Source organism: Neovison vison, chromosome 13, assembly GCF_020171115.1.
Source record: "Neovison vison isolate M4711 chromosome 13, ASM_NN_V1, whole genome shotgun sequence".
Taxonomy (NCBI): Eukaryota; Metazoa; Chordata; class Mammalia; order Carnivora; family Mustelidae; genus Neogale; species Neogale vison.
Window position 1 is genome coordinate 16,197,557 of NC_058103.1, and position 25,772 is coordinate 16,223,328.

The window sequence follows — 25,772 nt, forward strand, 5'->3', positions numbered from 1 at the left end:
CTTCAGAGCAGGATTTTGGGAGATGTTCTTGTGTAAGTAGGTCCCTGAGTAACTCCCTAGATCACAAAGCCAGATCTGATGGTGCTGCTTCCTTGGGGCGGGGTTAGCTATGGGTGGCAGAGATTTCTTTCTCTTTCTAGATTTCTCTTCGGGATCACGAGGCAGGGTTAGTTAACTTGTGCAGTCGACTTCACAAGCTAGGAAAAAGCGGCTTTGGAACCACCCTGTCTGTTTCTGGTGGCACACCCTGCAGGAAGAGGAACTGGGTCTTTCCATGGTAAACCCACAAAACAATGACTCTTCCAGGGTCTGCCCCCTGAGTAATCACCTGGGTCCGAACTTCACCCTCGAAAATCAGAAGGGGAGGACTGTCACTCAGAAAGTCCAATCAGACTTCGAAGAAATGTGGGAGGGATAGAAACATTTATTGTCACATGAACTCCTTTTAGGGATGACAGCATGTGACACTGCACGTGTCTGGGCTGTTACCACCATCTGTACCCAGGACAGCGGGACTGATCCGTTGGCTACTATGTGCGGGCTTCTGGGGCAGAGTTGGTGCAAAGTCCCAAAGCCTTTGAATAGAGCTAAGCACGTTGCCCACTTCCAGGGCGGAAAACTGGGAGATAGCGAGGTCTGTGCTCCGCTGCTTTGGCTGGCCTCGCGGTTCGAAAGATGCCCCCTCGTTTTTCCTCTTTTGCAATAGAGTCATGGGGAAGTTCTTTGAGCCTGTGGTCATTGGCCCTCAGCAGTGTCAGCAGAGGGACCTTTGAGTAGTGAAGCCAGCAGCGCCACGGGCTCTTAGTGAAAAGGGAGGTAGAGGAGGCTTCACATCTGTGTTCATATAGACCTAGACTGACCCCTTTGCAGATGTCACCAGGAGGACAATTTCAAGAGGAACTCTAACCCTGAAAAGAAGGAGTGTGAGTACTGAGAGCCTCCTGAGTGGATGGCTGCAAGCAGGAACAGATAGGAAGCTCAGCTTTAAAAAAAAAAAAAAAAAAAATCCCTGTAGAACTCAGACCCCTCCCCTAAACCTAGCATCTTCTCTGTTTACAGCCTAGGGCACCTCTGCTCTTCAGCTACCTTGCACCCCCCCAAAGATGAGGAGGAAACCCAGCACCAAGGCTGTAGGTCAAGATCAAGGTATATTCAATAGCTTATAAGCTTGGTCATACAAGCGCTTTGTCTCCTCCCTTTCTTTTTAGTACGACCATTTGGTGCTCAGTCACTACTGAATGTAGGTTTGATGATGGGGAGTCCCATATCCCAATGGCTTCCATCTCTGATCTTCAGAGCCCAAATCTGAGGTCTTCTCTAGGTCATTCCTCCTCACTTCTGCTTTCTTGTGGTGGTAAGCTCTCGGAATGGACCCAATTGCTGCTATGCCCAACCTGTCAGCTGTAGATACTTGAGTTAGGTCTGAGCTGCACAATCCTGAGTTATCTCTTTACTTAGAAGCTGTTTCCCAAGCACCTTCTCTCCCCTTGGCATTGTGCCTGGTGCCATGTGGGGAAGAGTCACAGAAGGCAAAGTAAATCAGTGACCCTGTCCTCAAGGTGCTAACCATCTATCTGGGGAGAACACCACCCTATGTGAAGAAAAATCCAAAAAGCATCCCATAAGAATAAGAAATCGCGTAAGGTCTAACCAAGTAGTAAACAAAACAGACTATGGCTGGAGGTACCTCTCATCTCCAACAGAGGGATGGGCTTGATTTACAGAATGGAGCATACAAGACTGGGGGAATTGGCAGGTGTCTGAAGGTACTCACTTCTGTGACTATCACTCTGCATACTGGATTTGGAGTCAGTCTTGCTGTTAGAAGCTGAGTGGCCTTGGGCAATTCAGAGATGTTTCCTCATCTATAAAAACCAAGTTCGACACAACGATGCCAACTTTAGGTGGTTGCCATGGGGATTAAATGAAATAACGTGAAAAAAATCACTGCCTAGCACATAGTAGGTGCTCGTTATGCATCAGAGCTCTTCCTTGTAGTTTCGCTAACAGCGAAGACCTGCTCATTTAACCCAAGGCTTAGGGTACAGACTCTAGTCCAGATGGCCTGAGCTTGAAGTCTGGCCTTATCACTTATTATTACATGACCTTGGATAAACTACTCAAATGTCATTTCCTCAAATTTTTTCCTCCTGAATGCTCAATTTTTAAATTATTTTTTAAAAGATCTTATTTCTATTATTTGACAGAAAGAAAATAGTGAGAGAGCATGCACAAGTAGGCAGAGGGGCAGGCGGAGGAGGAGGGAGAAGTAGGCTCCCTGCTGAGCAGGGAGCCCAACACGGGGCTTGATCCCAGCACCCTCGGATTGTGACCTGAGCCGAAGACAGGTGCTTAACTGACTGAGCCACCCAGGCGCCCCTGAATGCTCAATTTTAAAATAAGGATTAAAAGATTGCGCTTGTATGTGTGTATGTGGCTTAGTAGTGCCATGGTGACTCGGGCAGGTGAGCTCCACGTATCAGCGGCTGTTAGTTCTTTCCCTGAGAAGCAGGTCGTCCTAATTTCTCTAACTGCTGCTTCCTGCATTTCCATAACCTCTTTTCCCCTAAAGGACTGAAGAAACCCAACAGTGTCCAGGTGGTAGAAGCCCTCAGCACAGTTGTAGATTTGAGGACAGACCCTGTGAATGGGGCGGGAGCCCTAAGGACGTCTTGGGTTGACTAGCTGTGACCACCGTGACCTTGCTTCCTCAGTTCTTAGAGACCTCCGCTTAGCCTTCTAAATGCATAAACCCCCCTTGGTGAGTGATTTCCTCCTAAATCAATGGGATTGTTTTTGTTCCTGAAGGTCTGCTCCCTCCTTAATCCTGAGTTGGTCTTTTCAAAAGAAGCCAAAGGCTTGGATTTGGGAATTTCAAAAATACAGTCATATGAGCGGGCTTTGCAGGCACATTATTGCTTACCATGGCATTTCCTAGGAGCTGCCCGGCATTCCTAGGTGGCCAGAGGCTCACTTCTATAATTCAGCTGGTGTTCAGCTTTCATGTTCAATGTCCCGGCACCCACCCCATTCTTTTTGGTTTTTTTTTTTTTCCTCCGGCATCCGCAGACTCAGTGCCAGGATGCCCCTTCTCCACCTCCCCCATTGGTCCAAAGATGGCTTTCCTGCCCAGTGCCTTTCCTCTGACCTAGTACCTTACATTTGGGACCCTGGAGCCCCTGTTTGCATCATTTTACCCAGACGTAGGTGTAAAAACAGATGTTTAAGCGACATACTGGAATGTGCTAATGTGTGTTTCCATAGAAGCATTTTTGCCGTGTTTAAATGCCCACACCAGCACGTACCAGGGATGGCCAATGAGTGTTGAAGTCACTCCTGAGTTGCACCTAATTCCCCACGTGTATGTGGTCCCAGGAGACAAATCGTCAGTGGCGCCGTGCTGTTCATGCCGAAGACACCCGTGTCGAGCCACGCAGCCCCAGAAGTGTGTGGGCATACTTAGGTATGGGATGGAAATCAGGCTTACCGCATTTTTAGCATGTTTTGGTGTCCATAAATTCTTCATGGACTCAAATGACCTTTTGTGTAGTAACATTTCCTGACATTGGTCTGTGGAGTTGAATTTTTTTTTTGGGGGGGGAAGATTTTATTTATTTATTTGACAGAGAGAGAGACAGAGACAGAGAACAAGCCGGGGGAGCAGCAGAGGGAGAGGGAGAAGTGGGCTGTCTGCTGAGCAGGGAACCCAACACAGGGCTCGATCCAGGATGCCGGGAGCATGTCCTGAGCCAAAGGCAGGTGCTTAACCGACTAAACCACTCAGGCGCCCCTGTGTAGTTTAACTTTTCCTCAACTGTGGTACTCTGTGAACCTTAGCTTCGGGTTAATTTTTAGAGTGTAAGACCATTGCCAGTGAACATAGAGATGTGTAGGTTCGCACGTGTATCTCGTCACTCATGATATAAAAATACCCTCCTGGGGGCGGCGTTGGGCCGTGTGCTTTAAGATTGTTCACGTGGGTTGATGGGCTTTAAGAGTGTGAGGATCTAGATTGAACCCCAATGTATCTTTCACATGGCTCTGATTTTAAAAGGGCCTTCAATCATGTTTTTGTTTTGTTTGGCTTGGCTTGGCTTGGCTTGGTTTTAAATAGCAAACTTTCTCTGAAAACTTGGTCTGCATTTCAATTTCCGGCAACGTCTTTCCCCACGTCCAGGCTCGTGGCTAATCAGGAAGGGGAGTGAGGTGTTCCTGACATGCCAGTGAGCTGAAGCCTCTTCGTTCAACACCCGTTTATTGAACGAGCCCCTGTTCTGTTTACCAGGCACCAGACTAGAGTCAGAAAAATGGCAGAAGACCAAGGGATTAGAGGAGTTCAGGGCAAGGAGATCTCTCCTCGCTAGGATAATCAAAGAAAACCCAGTAAAGGAGCTGATGTTGAGATGGGCTCTGAAACATTAAAAGAGGGAGCCCTTTCCAAACGGGGAAGCTGTTTGCATAAAGGTAGAAACTAGACCACGAAGAGACTGGAATCGTGACTCGTCCAAGTCCAATCTGGCTGGAGTACCAGGGACACAGCAGGAAGTGGGCGGAGAAGGGCCTGGAAAGACAGTTGAAAGTAGGTGAAGAAAGCCAAGAACAGCAGTCTGAGGGGTTTGGACTTCCTTTCTCCCTCTGAGAGGCCTGATTCCTTGGAGGGAACCCCCCCCCCTCCCTCACCGCTGACAGGGGCTTGGTGGCCAGCCCTGCGCTGAGGAACGTGTGCCTGAGTGTGTGGCACAGGGAGGTAGAGGAGAGCCCATGGTTACCCGCTCAGAGCGGGCTCCAGGGAAGGCTTGGGAGGCTCGGGGACAGAGTGTGTGTCAGAGCACAGGGTCACGGGTGACTGAGAGAATGGAGAAAGAGCCACGAGAGGGAAGGAGTTGGAGAGGGAAGACGAGGAGAACTGGGGAGGGCAGTTTGACGGCCCTAAACAGACCATGACTTCAAGGCCTGGTAGCTTCTCACGGCCGCCATTACTGTGAGAGGGCATGAGGGGAGAGCCGTGGCTGTAGCCACCGCTTGATGTGAAGCTTCCTGCTGCGCAGTCCACTCAAAGGAGCTCATGTAGACCCCAGAAAAACCATGAGAGCTAGACAGTGTAACTAGATAATGGTATCTTCCTTTTGTGCATTACAAAGCAGGCACAAGGAGGTAAATCCACTTCCCACAGTCAGACAGGTAATAACCCATAGAGCTGGGATTTGAACTCTGATCTCTCTGATCCCAGAGCCTGAGTCCCTAACCACTATATTAGGGTGATGATGTCTTCCAGGACTGTTGAGATTGAAAGGAGGGAAGGTGAGGGTTTCTTTGTTTGTTGTTTGTTTGTTTTTTAAAGATCTTATTTATTTGAGAGAGAGAGAAAGAGCATGAGAGGGGAAAGGTCAGAGGGAGAAGCACACCCCGCGTGGAGCAGGAATCCCAATGCGGGACTCGATCCTGGGACCCCAGGACCATGACCTTAGCTGAAGGCAGTTGCTCAACCAATAAGCCACCCAGGCAACCCGAGGGGTTTGTTTTTAAATATATGCAACATAGGTGTGAATTCTTTGAGGAGTAAGTGAGCCCATTAGGTCAAAAGCAGACCATGTTTGAAGTGAGACAAAGACTTGTCTTTGTTTTAAAGGGTTCTGTGGCAGGGAAAGCTGCCCACCAAGTTAGGGGACATTTTTTATCCATGACACCAGGATGTCAACTCCTGGGAGCCCTGAAATCCCAGAGACATGCCTGGCCCTGACCTGGTGACTGTGCCCAGGGGAAAAGAATGAGGCAATGTCCCAGAAATGGCCCAACCCTGGTGCGGAGTGGGCTCATCTCTGTCTGGATGGTAGGTATGCCCCGGGGGAGGAGTGAGCAGAAGAGGGGGTTGGGTGAGTGAGAACTTGTTTGCTGAGGTGGTTGCCTTCTATCAAGAAGAGTAGTGTCCACCTTACCAATGGCCCAGGGACAGGAGGATGAGCTGCATAACAGCCTAGCAAAGGATTCAGATGGGGACCAGTGGTCTGTCCCTGGAATATTAGGACCAAAGACCTCACCATGGTGTTGGCACAGAGCTCCCTGACTTTCGTGGAAGGCCCAGGGTCCTCGTTTGATGACTTGGGTATCTTCATGGCCACACGATGTTTAGGAGGACAGCTGTGTGCCACGATTCTGACTCAGTGGTGACTCCAGACTTTGCTGAATGTCCCATTATGGTCAGCGATGGGGATAGTGGTCCTGTGGATCTTAGAGCCAACATAACACATGCTTTGTCCTATGCGAAGAGATTAAATTTGGAAATCTTAGCCTCTTAGAGGCAGCCTCTAATCTTAGCCTCTTAGAGGCAGCCTGGTTTTCCGGGTTTCTGTTTGCTCTGCCAAATGCAGAGTAAGCAAGAATGACAAGGAGTGCTTTACACACAGTCTGGCTTTTTCCTGTTCCCCAGTCCCCTCAGGCAGTGCTGGTGTGGTTTTGACTGTGACCTTTGCTCTGGAAGTACTCGTAACCACTGATGCTGCAACAGCATTTAGACATCACCCTTGGGTTTGCAGAGAGGGCAAATAGAAAACAGGGTGTGAGCACTGAGTACCCCAGCCTGCCTTTTCATGCTTGTGTTCATCATGCTTTTGTTAAATGCCCTCTTTGGGGTGAAGTTAACCACAGGGATGAGACTCGCGGGCTCCAGATTCAGAACGGCTGCGTGTTCAAACTTAAGCTCTCCCGCTTCCCGCTGTGTGACCTGGGGCAAGTCACTTTTCTATACCTCCCTTTCATCGATTATAAAACTGGGACAGCGGGACACCCACATCTCTCTTTCTGGGGTGGTTTCAAGGATTGAGATCCTCCACTCCGTGCATTTTATGATCAGTATCACATGCTGGGCTCTAGAGATCAGTGGAAGCCCTGCCCTCCTGGTACTTACAGTCTGGCTGGGGAGACAGATGGCAATTGAATAATCACACAAGTATAAAACTACCTGGGTGGGGCCTGACCTCAAATGAGACACTAGAGAAAGCTTCCCTGACCAAGTGCGGCTTGAGCTCAGGCCTGAAGGATGTCTGCATTGACTCGGTGAACCGGAGGAGGGAGGGCATTCTAGTCTGGTCAGAGGAAGCTGGTGCAAAATCCCCATGGGTCCTTGGACATGAAGGTGCTTTGGACATTTTTTTAAAGATTTGATGTATTTGTTAGAGAGAGCATGCATATGAGCAGGAGCAGACTTCCTCTTGAGCAGGACATGGCACCCAGACACCCTACTTTGGATGTTTGAAAGATGGAAAGGAGGCCAGTGTGGCAGGGTTTCAGGGAGCAAATAGTTGGACGGGGCAGATGACCCCCAGTGCAGAACTTTGTGGTTGTGCTTAGGTTTTTACTTAATTTAAAAGCAAGGGGAAGTCACTGCAAGGTTTTAGGTAGAGGAAGGACATAATCCAATCATATTTTGCCAGTATCACTGGCTGCAGAGTGGAAAATGTCTGGAAGCAGAGCCACGTGGAAGCTGTTAGGACACCCATGACCAAACTGTCACCCAAGCTCCCTTGATGGGTGACAAGGATTGCCTACATATGAACCTACAGGTACTCAGGATGAATCCCAGACCTGCAGGATCACAGTGGGGTCAAGGCTGGTGGCCTTTTCAGGCAATGTGGGCAATCTTGCTATTGGTGCTGTAGAAATGGCGAGAACCTAATTCCACTTGAAAAGCAATTTTTTTTTAAAGATTTTATTTATTTATTTGACAGAGATCACAAGGAGAGAGGCAGGCAGGGAGAGAGGGAAGCAGGCTCCCCACAGAGCAGAGAGCCCGACATGGGGCTGGATCCCAGGACCCTGAGATCACGACCTGAGCGGAAGGCAGAGGCTTTACCCACTGAACCACCCAGGCGCACCTGAAAAGCAGTTTTTAAAGCATAAGTTCCTCTAGAGACAAGACTGGATGGTTTGACTGTGTATTGTGTTTTTTGCCCACAACTAATAATTTGTTGAGGATGGTAAAACTAGGACAAACGCTAGGACATAAACCCATCAAACCAGTTAGCAATTATTTTTAATCATTTTCATTCATGGCCTGGGTCTTGTTTTTGTAAGCGCAGGAAAGGTGCCGGCACACCCTCTTGGGGCATCATTCTCCCATCTCTTTGAGTTAATCTTGTACTGACTTGGACTGCAGGTCTCTGATTTTTACCCTTGAGGTGTCCTAGAAAATTCATGACAGAACTTGAATGGGTGAGAACCTAGGCTTCCATGTTGACTGGTGTCATACCAGCTTTTCACAGGAGATGGTAGGTGAGCTCAGGTTCTGGAGTCAGAACTGGTATAGGAGGGCCAGCTCTTCTGCTAGCTGTCCATGTGACCTTAGGCAGGGTGTGGACCATCAGTGTTTCTCATTTTTGTCTTTATTGTAAAATTTCTTGGGTTAAATGAAAAAGATAAATGCTGTTAGATACAGAGCACATAATAGATGCTCAAGAAATAGTCAGCCATCCGACCTTCTCCCTACCTCCTCCCCTGTAAACCTTTTTATATTCCCCTTACCCCTCTGAATCCAATGTGGTTTGTAGAAAGAACAGGGACCCTCATGGGCAGACCTGTGCGATACTGCCAGCTTTGCGTAGAGAGGATTTTTCCACCAGTGTTCATCCATCCATCTGTCCAGCTAGCCAACATGACTGAGCACCTGCCAGGGGATAGACTGAGGAATTGGGAGCTGAGCAGAGCCTGTAAACTCTCACTGAACACAGATCTCAAGAAGAAGGAACAAATACATCTTGAAAAAAACAGAAGAGACAGCAGTCCAGTCCAGATGTTTTTGTTTTCCACACTGACCACGAAAGTACCTCCAAAGTCAATTTCCTTCTGAAGAAAGTGTACCTTGTGGCAGTGTTGCTCTCTGGCTGGGTCACCACGGGTCCCTACAGCTGACTGCCTCAGCCTGCTGTCTGGAGAAGGCTTCCATGTGGAATAGCACTCATTCAGGCCTCGTGTATAGACAGAATGGAGTGTGGTCTCTGAGGAATCAGAGTCTGCTCTGGTGTAGAACCAGCTGGGAGGGCTTCTTTCTCAAGGCAGAAGATTACTGAGTATTAGGTTTTCCTGTATCAAGGTCCTTTGGGGAATGAAAGAATCATAGAGACTTGGATGATATCCCATATCTGTCCTCATTCTTTTTAAATTTAATTTTTTCAGTGTTCCAAGATTCATTGTTGATGCACCACACCCAGTGCTCCATGCAATACGTGACCTTTTTAATACCTAGGGACATTTTGGGGTTCAGTTGAACGCCTAGATCTCCAACACTGAAGTAGTGGGAGACCAGATAGAACCTGAAGGGGGCCCTGTTTTCCAACTGTGCCCGTTGTATTTGTCCCTTTGTCTTTGGCTGGTTTACACCCCTTAAATTATTGGAGATCAACCCTTAAGCTAGACTTAACACTGGCAAATCGTTGTGACCAAGGATCAGAGAAGACTCCAAGGACATGAAATATCTTCTCTTCTGGAGAAGTCTGCTCACTTGACCCTTTCTCAGGACTCTTAGCGCTGAAGACCTGTCAGGCCCAGTGGGGGAGGCCCTGGGGGGAGAAGCTAGGAGATCTGTTTTCTTATCTCAAATCTGCTAGAACTCCTATGACCCTGTGTGACTCACCTCCTAGATCTTACTTTCAATTAACTTCCACTTGACCCTGTATTAATCAGGCTGTACTAGACAATGACAAAGGAACTTTCAAAACAATAACATCCTATGATTTCAACCCACAATAACCCCATTTGTGTTATTCTTTTGTATCTTTGTTTTAAAGTCCCTGCCCCCACTAGATTATAAAGTTACATGAAAGCGAGAATTGTGCCATATCCATCGCAGTACCTTGGTAAAATATCTAGCAGAGTACTTTTCACACAGTAGATGGTTTAAAGATCTGTTTGATTTATTGATTATATATTGGCAAATTTGGAAAAACCCTATACCGAGCCTATCGATGATGATTTTTGCCACTGTTCCAGAGTTGAGAACCACCATCCTAAGTGGTTGTAACTGACAGGCTGGAAAAGCAATCAAGGCGGTCAACAGACAGGCGTTAACAGACGTTGTTATAGGGTGGCATGAAACTAACTCGCCTTATGCCTGCAGTTCCTTTCAAGTGCAGTAAAGAAAAGTGGGACCTTAAAAGATTAACTCATCTTCCTTCACTTTGGGAATTTGAGGCTTGCCTGAGTTCTCAGGCTGTTTTCCAATTTCTGCCTTGGTATGTATGTGTGGTGGAAGGGCTTTCGGCGCTTACGTCACAGTAAGCCATCACTGAATCTAGGCATTTGGGAACTTGGTAATGCCCGAGTCATGTTATCTATCAGGTCCTGGGAATTTGTACTGTGAGGCAGGAATGAGATGTTTTAATTCGTGGGTGTGTGCGCATGCATGTTTATAGCCAGTTTTCATGTCCCTGTGTCCTGTGTGTGTACCTTTATGTGGTGACATGTGACTTCACACTGTAGATGCTTTGTAAATTATGAGTTATTTACACAATGAGCTTATTTTTTCACATGTGTGAGTGGGGTAGCAATTTTAGGCTTTCATCTCCTACTGAATGCAAGTTCTTGGGGTTGTAGGGTATAGAATTGAATTTTTCTGTCAGCCAGTCTCAAAGCTCTAGTTTAATGGATTCAGTGAGATGAAAAATTCAGTGGGGAAAAAAAAAATCAATGTTGTTTTACTCTACTATAGAGTACATTGTTCATTAGTCTGCAGATAGAGAAGAGCCAGCCTGCCTTGAGAACCCCAACTCTAATGTTTTCCAATAGGTATCGATAGTTAGGGTGATCAGGGGTGAGTTTCAATCAATAAAAAGAGTTGAGCTGTCAATGAAATGAAAGATCTCTCTGGTGTTTTGAGAGGGGGGACCAATCCCTGTTGGGGTTTTAAGGAGGCCTGGAAGTTAGGGTTTATGTTTCTTATCAGGAGTCTCTTTAAGTTTATGCTGTCATCTCTTGGCTGTTGGAAACTGTGATTGATTGTCTCTGTCTTCTATAGCTTGGAATTGCAATTGGGTTCTTGGTCCCTCCTGTTTTGGTACCCAACATCGAAGACCAGGACAAGCTTGCCTACCACATCAGCATCATGTTTTACATAATAGCAGGCGTGGCTACTCTGCTTTTCATCCTTGTCATCATCGGTAAGGTCATTAGTAGACTGATGGGGGGCCATGAGGCAGGGAGGTTCTGCTGACTTGGGTGGGGACCTTGTGAACATGACCTTAGAATACCACGGACATTTACAGAAAGTAGATGCCAGGCTGCTAGTTGAGGTCTTCAAATGTCTTAGCCAATAGAGTGCTAGCTGTTCTTGTGTACTTTGTTAGCTGCTCAGTAAGGATTTAATTGTAATCAACCGGTTCCCCAATAAAACCTCACCAGAGTTAACGGGCAGGCTGTTGATCCCTGTGATGAAACCGCCTGAGTGCTTATGATATATATCACAGGCACTGTGCTAAGCATGCCTGATCTCCTTGAATCTTGAGGGAAATTCCCATCATCAATCCCATCAATCCCCTCTTTCCCACAAAGAGGAAAATGAGACTTAAGGGGAGTTAAGTAAATTATTCAACATTAGATGGGTAGTAAGGGGCAGAGATCGCCTAACCCTGTGTAACTCCATACTCTAATAAATTTCTGGAACGAAACTAAAACAGAATTGACCCACAAACACTAATATTCTTGTAGATTCATCTGAGAATACGTGGGGACCACATTTTTTGAGGCTTTTTTGTTTTTTAAACTATAAGAGGAATACATGTTGGTTATGGAACAATCTGGACAATACGAAAAAGCATAAAGAAAAGAATAGCCAGGGTGCCTGGCTGACTCAATTGGTAGAGCATGCGACTCTCGATTGAGCTCAGGTTGAGTTCGAGCCCCATGTTGGGGGTAGAGGTTACTTCAAGAAATAAATAAAATAAATAATTAAAATAAAAAGAAATAACCATTAACTTAGACTGTACCAGTTAATCCCCACCACCAACCTCAGACAACCACTATTAATTTTATGTGCATGTACATTTGATCGTTGAGATATTGATTAATATATTTATATATCCTCTTTTATCATCTGAATGGTATTACATGTGTTGTGATAAATTCAGAAACAGCATAGTAGAGGCTTTTTAATTTTCAGTTAGTCATTCACCTTTAAAGGTTAACCAACCAGCTTTCTTCCTAACATTCCATCTCACGTGGTAAATAAAGGTCTCATTCTTCCCTGCCATCCCCACCTCCTGTTTTATGATCGTGCACCCTGTTCCACTGTTCTCACTGAGTCACTCTCTCCCCCTGGGCTCCAAGATGAGAAAGTCTGATGGCTTTTCGATATGTCAGGGTATGGTGGGTGGAGGACTTGCTGTTTCTGGGAAGGGGAGAAGCTATGGGAGTGTGGATGGCCTCAGGAAACAGTTCATCCAGGGTCCCTCTTACTCAACCAGACCTTAAGTTTCAACTTGTAACATGCCCAGCTTCAAATGCCTGTGCTCGTAGCGGATGAGCATGTGGTTCTTTGCATTTGAAATTCCAAAGGTAAGACATTTCTGTGTTTTGACATTGTATTATCAAGCCAGAGAGTGGCTAATTGAGTAAAGAACTGAAAAATCTGATCTGAATTCTGGTTTGTAGTTTCTCCAGGACCTTGGAGAAATGGAAGAGAGATAGCCTCTTTCCTTGCTTTCTTTCCCCTCATGCAAAGGGAGGTGAATGGACAAGACAGTGGATGAATGGTTTCCAACACCAGGAAGTAATCCAGGAGCATTTCTGGAGAAGGAAGAAGCAGGGCTCTGAAGTTAGGGCTGGAAGGTTTTCTGCGGTGGGGGTTGGGGGGGTGGGGCTTTGATCTTCAAGAGAGTAAACCTCAAGTCCAGAGCTTCCTCTAACTAGAGACAGTCTACTGACCTTTCAGGAGCATTTTCATGGCGTGTGGAGAAGCTACATGGCGCTTGCCTGGACCCAACTTGGGGGGAAGCAATTTAACCAAACAAATGGTTACACTTGTCTGCCCCCAGAACCTGAACAGCGATCAGTGCCGTCAAATTTTTGTACCAGCTGTGCTGGAAATCAAATACAAAATGAGTGGTTTTCGTGCTCTCTCTCCCCAGTCCTTCCTACCCCTCCTGCAGGGGTGTGTGTTAATTCTCTTGTCTCTTCACGAGCAGACATTAGAGTCAGAATGTGACAAACTAGGAATTGACTTGAGGTTTTTTCCAACAGAAGAAGATCTTTTCACTTATTCAGGGAATATTCCTTGGCTGCCATGTGCCAGGCTCTCTGCTAAGCAGGGGCGACAGGGTCCCTTCCCCTTTGGGAGGAGCTCTGGTGCTAAGCCATTCACTGGGCTCACTAACCCCAAACTTTCTCACTTTCTCTCTCTCCATGTATTACTACTATGTTATTTTCAGTGTTCTGTGATATGTTATTTGCTGATTGATTATGGGACTCCTTGACCCTCGAATGCTGCGTGGGAGGCCCAGGGAGTGCAGCCATCCAGAGGCCATGAAGAAAAAGCCACAGGTGGTGAGAAACCGCTTCAAGAAAGAGGGACTGATGGATTTAATTGAAGAATTCATATTTCCTTTTTGAGTCTTTTTTTTAAAAAGATTTTATTTATTTATTTGACAGAGAGACAGTGAGAGAGAGCATGAGAGAGGAGAAGGTCAGAGGGAGAAGCAGACTACCCATGGAGCTGGGAGCCCGATGGAGTCCCGCATCGGGACTCCATCCCAGGACTCTGGGATCATGACCCGAGCCGAAGGCAGTCGCCCAACCAGCTGAGCCACCCAGGCGCCCTCCTTTTTGAGTCTTAACCTTTTCTCTTGTCCACGTGTTAGCTCTGCAGGGGTGGGGCCATGGAGATTTGCAGTGATATCTCTGTTTCTTTCCTTTCAGTATTCAAGGAGAAGCCGAAACACCCCCCCAGCAGGGCACAATCTCTGAGCTATGCCTTGGCGTCCCCTGATGCATCGTACTTAAGTTCCATTGTCCGGGTCTTCAAAAACCTCAACTTTGTGCTGCTTATCATCACCTATGGTAATGTGCACGTGTGTCCAAGAGTGTGTTTAAATTGGTAACGTAAGACCTGATGTGTCTGTGTGTCTTTCTCTTTCCAAATCCCTAGTGTGTATATAAAGCTATTGCTCAGGGCCAACCCAGAAGAGTCAGTTGTGCCTCAGGGCCTTTGCATGTTCTGTGAAGTTCACTTAGAAAAGCATTCCCTCCCAAATCAAGTTGTCTTGACAAATGCCTGCTGATCCTTCAGGTCTTACCTAAGTATCACTGCTATAAAGGTGACCTTTACCTGTTTTATTACGCTGTTCCTGGTGCATCGTAACACTGACATTTAAAAAAAAAATTCCAGGTCTCTTTTCCCCCTAGACTATGAATGTTCCAAGGGTAGGGATTTATGGCTTTTCATCTTTATAGTTCCTTAGCAGTGGCCAGCCTGGATTGGACACTCTAACAGTTATTTAGTGAATGAATGAATGAATGCATATATGAGTCTTGCCACATAAACCGGTCCCAACCAATCCTCTGTCATTTTGTAACACTGACTCCTTTTTTACCTGAATACAAGACAGTATCCCTCTTTTAGTTCCCTTTTTTGCTTTTGGTAAGATACAGTTGAATATGCATTAAAATTCTTTAAAAGATTTTATTTTATTTATTTTAGAGAGGGAGAGAAAGAGAAAGAGAGAAAGTACATGAGTAGGGAGAAGAGCAGAGGGAGAGGGAGAGGGGAGCAAAACTCCCTGCTGAACAGCGAGCCCAACATGGGGCTTGATCCCATGACCCCCAGATCATGACCTAAGCTGAAACTAAGAGTCAGACACTCAACCAGCTGAGACACCCAGGTACCCTTTCTAGTTAGTTTGTTAAAAATCAAGAGTCAGAAGTTGTGTAACATGCTTAGTAACCATTAGAAGAAAAGAAACAAGGTTGGTTTGACATAATTTATGCTTAGTGAAACTCCAGTTGGCTTTAACCTTGTTTTTTTTTTTTATAACAATAACATTTGCTATGTGCCAAGACTTCCCATGTATGATTTTATTTATTTAACTCTCATCATGCCCATGTGAGGTCGGTACCATAGTTTTCCCTATTTAACAGAGGAGAAAACTTAAACTCAAGACAGGCTAAGTAACTAGCTCGAGAAGACACAGCTTTGCATTGGCAGAGGCAGGATTCAAATACAGGTTTATCTAACTCCAGAGCCTACACAATTAATGCCTATACCCCTTTTTGAATTATGCCAGAGTTTCATGTTAGGCTTATCATCATGCTCTTTATCTAAATTAGAGTGTTTATCTGCGGAGGCACGAAGAGGTAGTATCACACACAGGAGAGTGGCATGCCTATTTTTCAGGCACTCACAAAAATAAGTGATCTCTCACCTGGAAAAGTGTTGGATGAACAGATTAGTCTTCAAGGTCTCAGGTCTCCATTTCTCATTCTTTCCAGCTTTTCCATTCTGAGAATGTCTCTGCCTTCACCCATAATATACAGACAGACTTTCCAATACTTAAGATGTACAATTAAAGAAGTTATGTGAGTTGTCCATAAGTAGGAGGCACTCATGTGTAGATGGGACCAATCACTTAGTGGGGATATTTGGAGAATATCAGGCTATATAGATGGATAGTAAAGCCACATGACCTTTGGGATCCCTTTCAGATTCAGGATTGCATGGCTCCAAGAACTTTCACTTTTCCTTGAGTCAAATATTTCAAGTGCATTGACTTTTGAACACCATAAATCTTATTGCATCTGACATCAGGGTATTTTAGCCTACCTTGGCATTCTAGAGCAGATGAGTGCTTAATAAAATTTTTTTAATGGGTGAGAATAATGATAGTGGTGATAAGTGGGCAATGATCCCAGTGTATAGGCAGGGAAGCAAAGCGACTCTTCCTCTTATTGCATGGCTGGTTGCTTATATGGTCTTTAATTTGGCAGCATTGTTTTAATACTGTACTTCTGCACATTCATCTATTTGGTTAAATGATAACACAAGAAATAGGGAAGCACTTCTGGAATGGTGGAGTGAGGACCTTGGATAATGTGTTCTTCCATAAAGTAACAAGTACACTGGTATTAAAAACATTGTCAAAATCAAATTTCCAGAACTCTTAAACAATGGTTTGCTACAATCCAAGGGACATTTATTCAAGGGAAAAAAAATGACTGAATAACAGCAGAAACAGTGAGCTTTGTGTTTTAACTTGCCCTATTCCAATCCGCCTCTCCCAGTCTCTGTGGTAGCCTTGACAACCAGCAGCCTAGCAGCCATGGTAGTTGGGAGAACCAGCAGCCTCACAGCCACTTGGTGGGGCAAAAACAATTCTGGAGCTCCCCCCAAAACCCCGTTCCTAGGTCATTATATGATATCTGACAGTTCCCTAGAAGAGCCCCATTCAGAGGACTTGCTTTTATTTAACCTGACTCAAGAGCTTGCTCTGTGGGAAAAGCACTATTTCCAGGGCATTAGTTGAAAATCATCACTGTTTAGCATCATAGCTGCCTAAGGTAGTAATAACCAGTTTAGGAAACAGGAAGCTGGCCAAAAATCTTGAAACAAAAATCTAGAGAATGAGATGGTCATAGGAGCTTTGAAAAGCTGTGACATATTCTTAGGAATCTAGATAGAAATCCACATGCATATGAGCCCTAAACTCTCACCTCTGGCTGACCTTGAGGCTCTGGGCAAGGAGGAAGTGAAGGCTAAGGCAGGGTTGACCCCTGCCTGCTGGAGCATTGAAGGAGAGCCTCAGAGCTCATACAGAGGAGGTCCTTGGCAAAGGTGGAGACTTACTGGTTTAAGGTATTTAAGGAAATCTCTGTCTAATCATTACCTCACCACTAAACTGATGTAGCAGAAACTTCAGCAGCTGCACGTGACAAAGAATACAAACTTTAAAAAATTAGTCCAGGAAAGTCACCAAGCAAACAGCAGCAACAGCAACAAATCCCAGGGAGGGATGAGAATCTCATTTCCAGAGCTGACATGGTATTTAAAGTGTCCAGCTTTACCAAAAGATTATGAGACATGCAAAGAAATAGGAAAGAATGACTCATACACAAAGGGAAAAAAAGCCCTTAATAGAAACTGTTCCTAAGGAAGCCTAGATGTTGGACATAATAAAGATTATAAATCAACAATATAAATGGTGTTCAAAGAACTAAAGAAACCATGCCTAAAGAATGAAAAAAAAAAGGTGGAGAATAAAGTCTTACCAAATAGAGAATATCGATAAAGACAGGAATGAAAAAGAACCAAATAGAAATTCTGGAATTGAAAGTACACTAAATTTTGTGTTTTTGACTTGAAATAAACCGTGTTCTACAGACAAAAAAAAAAAAAAAAAAAAAAAAAAAAAAAAAAAGAAAAGAAAAACTCACTGGAGGGCTCAAAATCAGATATGAGCTGGAAGCAGAAAGAATCATTGAACTTGAAGATAGATCACATGAAATTATCCTGTCTGAGGAACAGAAAAAATAAAGAAAAATGAGCAGAACCTCGAGACCTGTGGGAAACCATCATGCAAACCAACATACACATAATGGGAGTCCTAGAAGGTGAGGAGAGAAAAGGTGAAAGTAAATTGTCATTTAAGTTGGGATAGTGCTACCCAGAAAAACAATTTGCTTCTGAGTCTCTAGGAGCATTTGACTCCATTGCAGAGATAGAATTTATTAATTTTTTTTTTCCGTCAAAGGCCTGGGGTTATTCCAGTGAGAGAGAGTTAAACTAATCTGGATGTTTGCATATATTTAATTATAGTTAGAAAACTGCAAGCCTTTTTCCATGATAGATAATTGTACTTGGTGACTAAACTTTAGACCAACAAGGAAACAATTTTTAGGCTTTTAACAGATTTGGAAAGAATTTTATTGAGCTATTACTGTGTGTCAGGCTCTCTGTTAAGCGCTTTACATAGATTATCACATTTAATCTTCAAAACAATCCCATGACATAGGTTCTCAACTCCATTCCATTTTATATATGAGGACGCTGAGGCTCCGTTTAGTTCCTTGCCCACAACTGGACAGCTAGCAAGCAACAGATCTTGGATTTAAACTTCTGTCTGACTGATGCCGAAGCCTATCTTCCTCACCACCATGCCATTTTTGTGTCCTTATGGAGAAAGGAACATCTAGAGACAAAGCCAAGCTCTTTTAGCCCCACTTGTCTCAGTGGTCCTTGGGTTTACCTAGGGGAGGTATTTCCTTCTTCAGGTTCAGTCCTCTAAGCCAGCTGCCTAGGAGTTGCCTTCTCCTAAGATGCAGATCTAGAGTTCTGGGGTTTTCGAAGCAGGATCAACTTATATTGACCAGCCATCTTTGGGATTTGGAAATGATGGGGTCTTGACTTTAGCATCTTTCTAAGGCTTAGAGGTCATGTAAAGGCAGTGTTTGGGACTCAGTCCACCTAAGAATCACTGCTCTCCTCCAAATTAAATCTTTGCTCCAAATTACAAACAAAACAAAACCCTCTATAAATTCACCTAGATGTTTTGAAGCTCTCCCGAGTGTCCCACCACCCCTCCTGTAGTTTCAGATTGGGCTTTGAAAAGGGAAATGGTTCATATTTTTTATATTTCACGTATGATGTTCATATTTTCCTCTGAATTACATGCACTTAAGAGCATGTGGCTTGAATCAAGCCAATGATAGCATTTCATGGGCATGTTTGCTGGACGTGGGTGAACATGTCTTGGGGTAAGAGCCTTGAATGCTGGAGTGGTGAATTCAGAGTTGGCATGTAAGGAATAAGGAGTCTGAGTTTTAATGTCTGCTCTGCCAAATTACTCAATGTACCTCCTTCACCCATCCTGTGCCCATGAAATAAAAATCTCTGAAAATAAGAATCAATTTTGGTTCCCACTGGAGTGCTCTGAATGGAAATGAAAGCTTCTAAAGCAGTTGCATGAATCCACATTGCTGTTGTGTTGGTGAACTTGATTTCCTACATTCTTTCATTGGTCTGAACTGCATTTCACCAGGTAAGGAGTAGCTCCCACATAGCTGGTGGGATGTCCAGTACTGTCTTTCTAGTGGCTTTCCAAGTCTTCCCCAAGCTGCTGAGTCTGCTGCCCAGAGTAGAGCCTGGTGAGGGCTTTGGAGGAATTTTAGGGGGCTTTTTCTTGTAGGCCTCTGGTCATACCCTTAGAGATACATTTGAGAGATATAATAGAGGCTGTCCAACTAAATTGAATGTCAGGTAAACAGCACATTCTTTTCAGCATAAACATGTCCCATGGAGTATTGGGGGCATATTTATGCTGAAAAAGTATTACCTGAATTTCAAATTATAACTGGATGTGTTGTTTTTGTTTTTGTTTTCCTAAATCTGGCAGCCCAGCTTAGAGAGGAGGGGGCAGAGATGGGTTTTGTGTTTGATATTGCTGAAATCACAGGAATAAAAAAAAATGCCTTTTCCTCTAGTAAAATACCACCCCCCATCCCCTTCTCCAGGTTTGGCAATGCAGGAAGATGCAGGGCTGGAACCATATTCTCTACAGGTCTGCCAGAGTCTAGGGGCCCAGCGAATCTTAGGATTTGTATCAGTAGAATTGGGCAGTGGTGTGGCATAAGAGAATAAACTTTCCTTGGCTACCTTCTCCTTGAGTCCCTAGGCCTTGCTTTCACATGGTCCCCTCTTCATGTGGCACAATTGCCACATTGAAAAAAATCATTGAAAAGGCTTCTCTTCTAAAGAATGTCCTCAAAGGGAACACTATTCCATGTTGTCCCCCAGCCTTGACTTCTGAATAATCTTCCAGTTCTGGACATCCAAACTCACATCCCAACATGGGAAGATTATCACCTTCCCTTGGGGCTTTCAAGGGCTTTATTACTGCCCACTCCCCTATGGGTTTAGGGAGGGTGATTGTGCTTCCTCTCAGATCCTACTTGAGAGTAGGCATAATATCCTTCTTGTGATTCCCTGGAGCTTTGCTGAGGTGAGGCTGGCCCTTTAAAACGAGGGTTTACTACAAGTCCAGGAAGGGCCCAAGGGAAATGAACACAGAGTATCCAGAGCCCAGAGATAGAATCTGGGATCAGTGTTTCCCAAGCTTGCCTGATGACAGAATCGCCTCGGGTGCTTGGTTGAGTGTGTGCCTGAATTTCCCTGCCTTTCTTCTAGAAACTCAGTTTCAGAAAGTCTGGGTGAGGGCCTGGGAATCTGCTCTTAAAAGGCATTCCAGGTGATTCTGGTTCGCAGCAGCATGGAGCAGCTCTAATGTAGGGTCATTCTCATGGTCTTGAAGCTCCTTCTCATACCATTTGCCACCATGTTAACTTGGGAGCCTGGGCCTAGTCTTGGACCTTCTGGATTCCCAAGGTCATTTATTTATGAACTCTGCTGAGTCTAAGAAATGGCTGGGGGGGTTGTTGTTGTTGTTAAGTGGGCTCTACACCCAGCATGGAGCCCAGTGCATGGCTTGAACTCAGGACCCTCAGATCAAGACCTGAGCTGAGATCAAGTCAGATACTTCACCGACTTAGCTACCCGAGCACCCTTGTTGTTGTTATTATTGTTGTTATTTTAGATTTTATTTATTTATTTGATAGACAGATCACAAGCAGGCAGAGAGAGAAGGGGGAAGCAGGCTCCCTGCTGAGCAGAGAGCCCAATGTAGGACTCGATCCCAGGACCCTGGGATCAGGACTTGAGCTGAAGGCAGAGGCTTAACCCACTGAGCCACCCAGGTGCCCCTTACTTATTTATTTAAGATAGAGACAAAGAGAGAGTATGTGAGTGAGCAATGGGGGAGGAGCGAGAAGGAGAGGGACAGGGGCAAGGGGACTTCCCCCTGAGCATGGAGCCCAGCACAGGGCTCGATCTCATGACCCAGAGATAGTAACTTGAGCCAAAATCATGATTCTGATGCTCAACTGACTGAGCCACCGAGGTGCCTGTTGTTATTTTTAAATTACAGATTCTTAGCTCTATTTCAGGAAAATCAGATTTAGTAGATCCAGGGTGGGGCCCAGGAATCTGCATTTTTAAACTCATCTGCACTTAACTTGGTGTCTCATTCCTCTGGGAACCTGATAAAGGGAGTCAGTGAACTGCATTGAGGCAACAGCACATATGATAAAAATGACCTCAGTGTTAAAAATGACTGTCTGGATTGGGGGACCTTTTCATATCTGCTAGGAGGCCATTCTTTGTGCTTCTCTGAGTATGCTGACTCTTTTAGCTGGCCTGTCCTCTCTGGGGCCCTAAAGCTATGCCTCTGGAGATGCCACCAGCAATTGTCGCTCCTGCGAGGTGTTAAACCAGGACGGCTGCCATGCCCACATTTCCCTGCGTCTGTGCCATCACTATGAGGCCAAAGAGGATGGGTTCTGGGTGGCTCCGTGATCTGGGCTTCGTGGAAGAGGAATCCCTGAGGCTGCCCTGCTCGTGAGCTGTGTCCTGTTACTTAGAGTCTTCTAGGGTATCTAATGTCAAGTGTACCAGAGATGGTCTTGTGAGCCTCAAAATTAGTTAAAATTAAGACCTCTGGTGAGCATTATAAAGTGACTTTCTGTATTTGTTTTAAAACTGGGTGCATTTTCCTCATCTATAAAATGGGGATGATAATATTAACTACCTTGCTATAAGGATTGTAAGATACCTAAACGGTATCTAGTACATAAAAACGTGCTACTGCCACCTTCCTCCCCACTCTCCTCCTCACCTTCCTCCCCACCCTCTTCCTCACCGTCTTCCTCGCCATCCTTCTCACCACCATCATCATCGTTATCATCATCGCCGTTGGGTCAGTTTCAGTCTCATCAAAGCTACTACAGCTTTGCACAAATGGCCTCATGGATTCTTACAGTATATTCTGGTGTTCCTTTTATCCGTTGGATGAATTGATGAGTTAGGAGAGTCAGCTCAATGCTCTTTAGGGTGTTTTCTGGTTTCAGATATGAGATTTTGTGTGACATTGGGCCAAAAAGAAAGCTGAATGGGGTCAGAAAAAAGAAACCACCCACAGAAGGAGCGATGTCACGGGTCAGAGGCCTGGAGCAGTCTGGAATGGGGATAGGTCATCAGGAGAAGATGGAAGGTGTCCAGTGGTTCTGCTGACCCTGTAGGTCAATAGGTCAATGCTTGAGAGGAATGTAGACAGTTCTGACCTGGGAGTAATGTTTCTAGTGCCTGTGTTTCCAGGGCAGGGTTAAAGGGATCTGCGGGCAGTGGTGTGGGCTGAGAAAAATGGTTAAAATAGTTACTTTGGGCTGTTTTGGAGTCTTGAGTAGCCTCCTACCTTCTGGGGATACCACTCATAATGGCAGTGAAGCTGAGGACTTCTGACCTCCCTACCTGCCAGGGGGAGACGTTAGCAATGGTTCAGCAGAAGGCTGCCCCTAATGTTGTGTGTCTCCCTCCTTCTTTCAGGTCTCAATGCTGGTGCTTTTTATGCCTTGTCCACGCTGCTGAATCGCATGGTGATTTTGCACTACCCGGTAAGGTAGTCCCTTGAGCACGCGAAAGAGAGTGAGAGTTCTGTCCATCCCGGCAGGAGCTGGGGCAGTGGTTAACTCTAGTCCCCCTTGGACCCTGCCGTCGCCATTCCAGACAGTGTCATAGGGTGCTGTGCTTATGGGATTTGGAGGGAGACGGCCCTGGTTCTCAGCCCTAGCTCTAAATTGCATGACAGGCTGGTTAACCTCTCTGAACTCGCATTCTCCTTCTGCAAAAGAAACACAATTCCTTATTGAAAGATTATTTTTTAGCATTAGAAACTAATACTATGTATGTGTGCCCATATGTATATATTCATATGTTCTATGTATGTAAAGCACATGGCATGACGCCCAGCTGTACAGTAGGTAAACCTACAGACATACAGATCATGTATGAAAGATTTAATTTGTAAAATAGGGGCAGAGTTTAATTTTGAACTCTTAATTGCTCTACTGGAAGCATTTCTTCTTCTTTTTTTTTCTTTTAAAAGATTTTATGTATTTGTCAAAGAGAGAAGAGGAAGAGTGCACATGAGCAGGGAGAGGGCAGAGGCAGAGGGAGAAGCAGGCTCCCTGCTGAGCAAGGAGCCTGACTATGGGACTCCATCCCAGGACCCTGGAATCACGCTCTGAGCCAAAGGCAGAAACTTAACTGACTGACCCACCCAGGCATCCCTGAAAGCATTTCTTAAATGTTTTCGGAACCAGCAAGGGCTGGAGCCTAAGAGTGTGGGATACTGTGTGTCCTGGAGTCAGGAATCCCAGGTCCAACCCCCTTTTGAAAGCAGAGGGGTCCCGGAGCACCTGGGTGGCTCCGTGGGTTAAGCCTCTGCCTTTGGGTCTGGTCATGATCTCAAGGTCCTGGGATCAAGCCCCGAATCAGGCTCTCTGCTCAGTGGGGAGCCTGCTTTCCCCTCTCTCTCTGCCTGCCTCTCTGCTTACTTGTGATCTCTCTCTGTCAAATAAATAAATAAAATCTTCAAAAAAAGGACAGGGGTTTCACACTTGAAGAGGTGGTAGGCCACTGTGGCTAACGTGTTCCCATTTTGGAGTTTGACAGGTCTGAGTTCAGATCCTAGCTCTGTTCTTAATAAATGTCTCACGACCTCCCGCTAGCAGGTTCATCTCACTGTGCCTTGTTTTTTTTTTTTTTTTTTTTTTTTCCCATCTATAAAGCGCAGACTATTGATTTCTAACCTCACAGTGGGGAATTTTGAGAAACAAACGAGATTATATAACTGTCACCTTCCTATTCTTTTTGGCACTAATAGCTCAAAAATAAAAAATAAAAAAACAACTAAGCATAGAATATTTGGATATTTATATTTCGGTCTCCCTGTTTGTGAAATGGGGATAATGACAAATAAGATAAAAGGGCCGCCGTAAAGATTAAATTTAAAAAGATCTACTTCAGAGTGGCTCTGGGACAGTTCGGTCACCTTGCCCTGGTATGTTCAGAGAATCAGCTCAAATGGAGCCTGAGTTACTTGCCTTTCTTTCCCCTGTCACCTCCTGCTGACTGTGCTCTGTCTGGTGTCTTGTCCCATTCCTGGGTGATCACGGGGCTGTGGTTTTCCCAGGGGGAAGAAGTGAATGCTGGAAGAATCGGCCTGACCATCGTCATTGCAGGAATGCTTGGGGCCGTGATCTCAGGCATCTGGCTGGATAGGTCCAAAACCTACAAGTAAGTGTCCTCCTCTTGGACTGACAGTTGGGGACCCTTATTTTGAAATGACACATTCCTCAGCAGTTTGGGTCCAGAGGGTTGGGTGTGAGAGCTGGGGGTCTCAGGGGTCAAGCGGTTCACATTTATCTTCTCTAAGCCTCAGTTTCTCCACTTATTAAATGAGGGAAATAGTACCCGTTCCGTGGGGGATCTGATAAGATCAGAGACAGAGGACGTGAGGCCTAGCCCAGTACTCTTTCCCCATCCCCCCATGTAGTTTGCGAAAGGGGCAGATGAGGGAGAAATGAAAATGAAGGTAGAAAAATGCCAACGGTTGCAAAGTTAATGGAAACCCCAAAGAGTGGCGATGAGGAAGTGATGCCCTGCCCTGTTCCCCTGGCTCCCAGGGGTTAAGCAAGGTGGATGGGCTTCCTCTGGATTACACCTTATCATCTTGCTACTGCTTATACCTCCTTCGTAAATACCGTGATGGGCTTGGGGCCTGAATGCCCAGCGTGTTTCCAGGAGCCCTGAGCAGGCTTTCTAAGATTTTAGTGTATGCCAGGCTCACCCAGGATGCTTATTAAAAATAGATTCCTGGGCCCCATCCTCATGGCTGCCAGGTCAGTGGGGGAAACCGCCTTTGTAAAAAGCAGCCCGCCCAGTGCCTCAAGCCAAATAGCCAGGCTCAGAGGAAAGGCTCTGGAGAATGGAGACCTGACACCCTTCCCTTTTTGTTACTCCTTTTCAGTGCTGTGTATACACTAGGTGCTCGATTAATGCAGGTCAGCTGGGGAGCTGCCAGGATTCTCCTACCCTGGGGCAGGGTGGCTGCTTTGTCGAGGCCCCCAAAGCGCCCAGTGTCTGGAGGCGACAGACAGTGGCAGACCTGTTCTCTGTCGCACAAACCCGCTTCTGTGAGGCTCTGGTCAGACCAGGTCTGACTCTAGCTGCCCCAGACAAAGGGCAGTTGAGGTCATCCCTGGGGATGTGGCCGCCTGGCTGAATGCGACGTGGAGCCTGGCTTGGCTTAATGACTGCTGGGGGAGCTTGGCTGCCGTCTCGTCTCTGCCATCTGTCAGTGGCTTGCTTCAGCCTGGCCCGAGGGCAGTGAGGACTGGCCACCCCCCAAAACCAGTGAACAGCAGTGTCCCTCTTCCCGGGGCTCGATCTGTGGCAGGAGAAGGAAGGGATTGGAACGGTAATGGGGCTGGGATGTGCAGCCAGATGACTGAGAAGAACTAGAAAATACAGGGAACGGGCTGAGGGCACACTTGAGGATGTAGACACCACTGTTAGTGTCCCTGATGTCCAGCTCCTGCCATCAGTGAGAGATCCTCTTCACCCTGTGCTATGACCCAGGCAGAGAAAGATGCTCTGTGATTGAGGCATTTCAGTGCCCTATTCTCTTCTCCCTGAGGTTCCCAGATTTGACCCGTTTGACATGGTGCCTCGAAATTGGGTGCGTCACATCCTGTTATTTGAGGCTGGGACTACTAACAGTTTTTCTAAATGGGTCAGTGGTTTAAAACGAAGCTGTAGTTAAGCAAACTCGGCAAGAGGGGAGCTTGTATGGCCAGTAGAAGAAACGGGTGTCCATGAAGTTGTCTGCTGTGGGGTGGGTGGGACCAGA

The 25,772-nt window shown here is 45.8% G+C and overlaps 1 protein-coding gene across 1 annotated transcript in view; it reads left to right on the forward strand.

The window, feature by feature from the left end:
• FLVCR2 (FLVCR heme transporter 2) overlaps nt 1-25,772 on the forward strand; it is a 50,888-nt gene that overhangs the window by 15,901 nt on the left and 9,215 nt on the right. The window contains exons 2-5 of the mRNA XM_044230752.1: nt 11,006-11,147; nt 13,900-14,040; nt 22,406-22,473; nt 24,054-24,157. Coding sequence (XP_044086687.1) covers nt 11,006-11,147; nt 13,900-14,040; nt 22,406-22,473; nt 24,054-24,157 — 455 coding nt within the window. The remainder of the gene's footprint in view (nt 1-11,005; nt 11,148-13,899; nt 14,041-22,405; nt 22,474-24,053; nt 24,158-25,772) is intronic.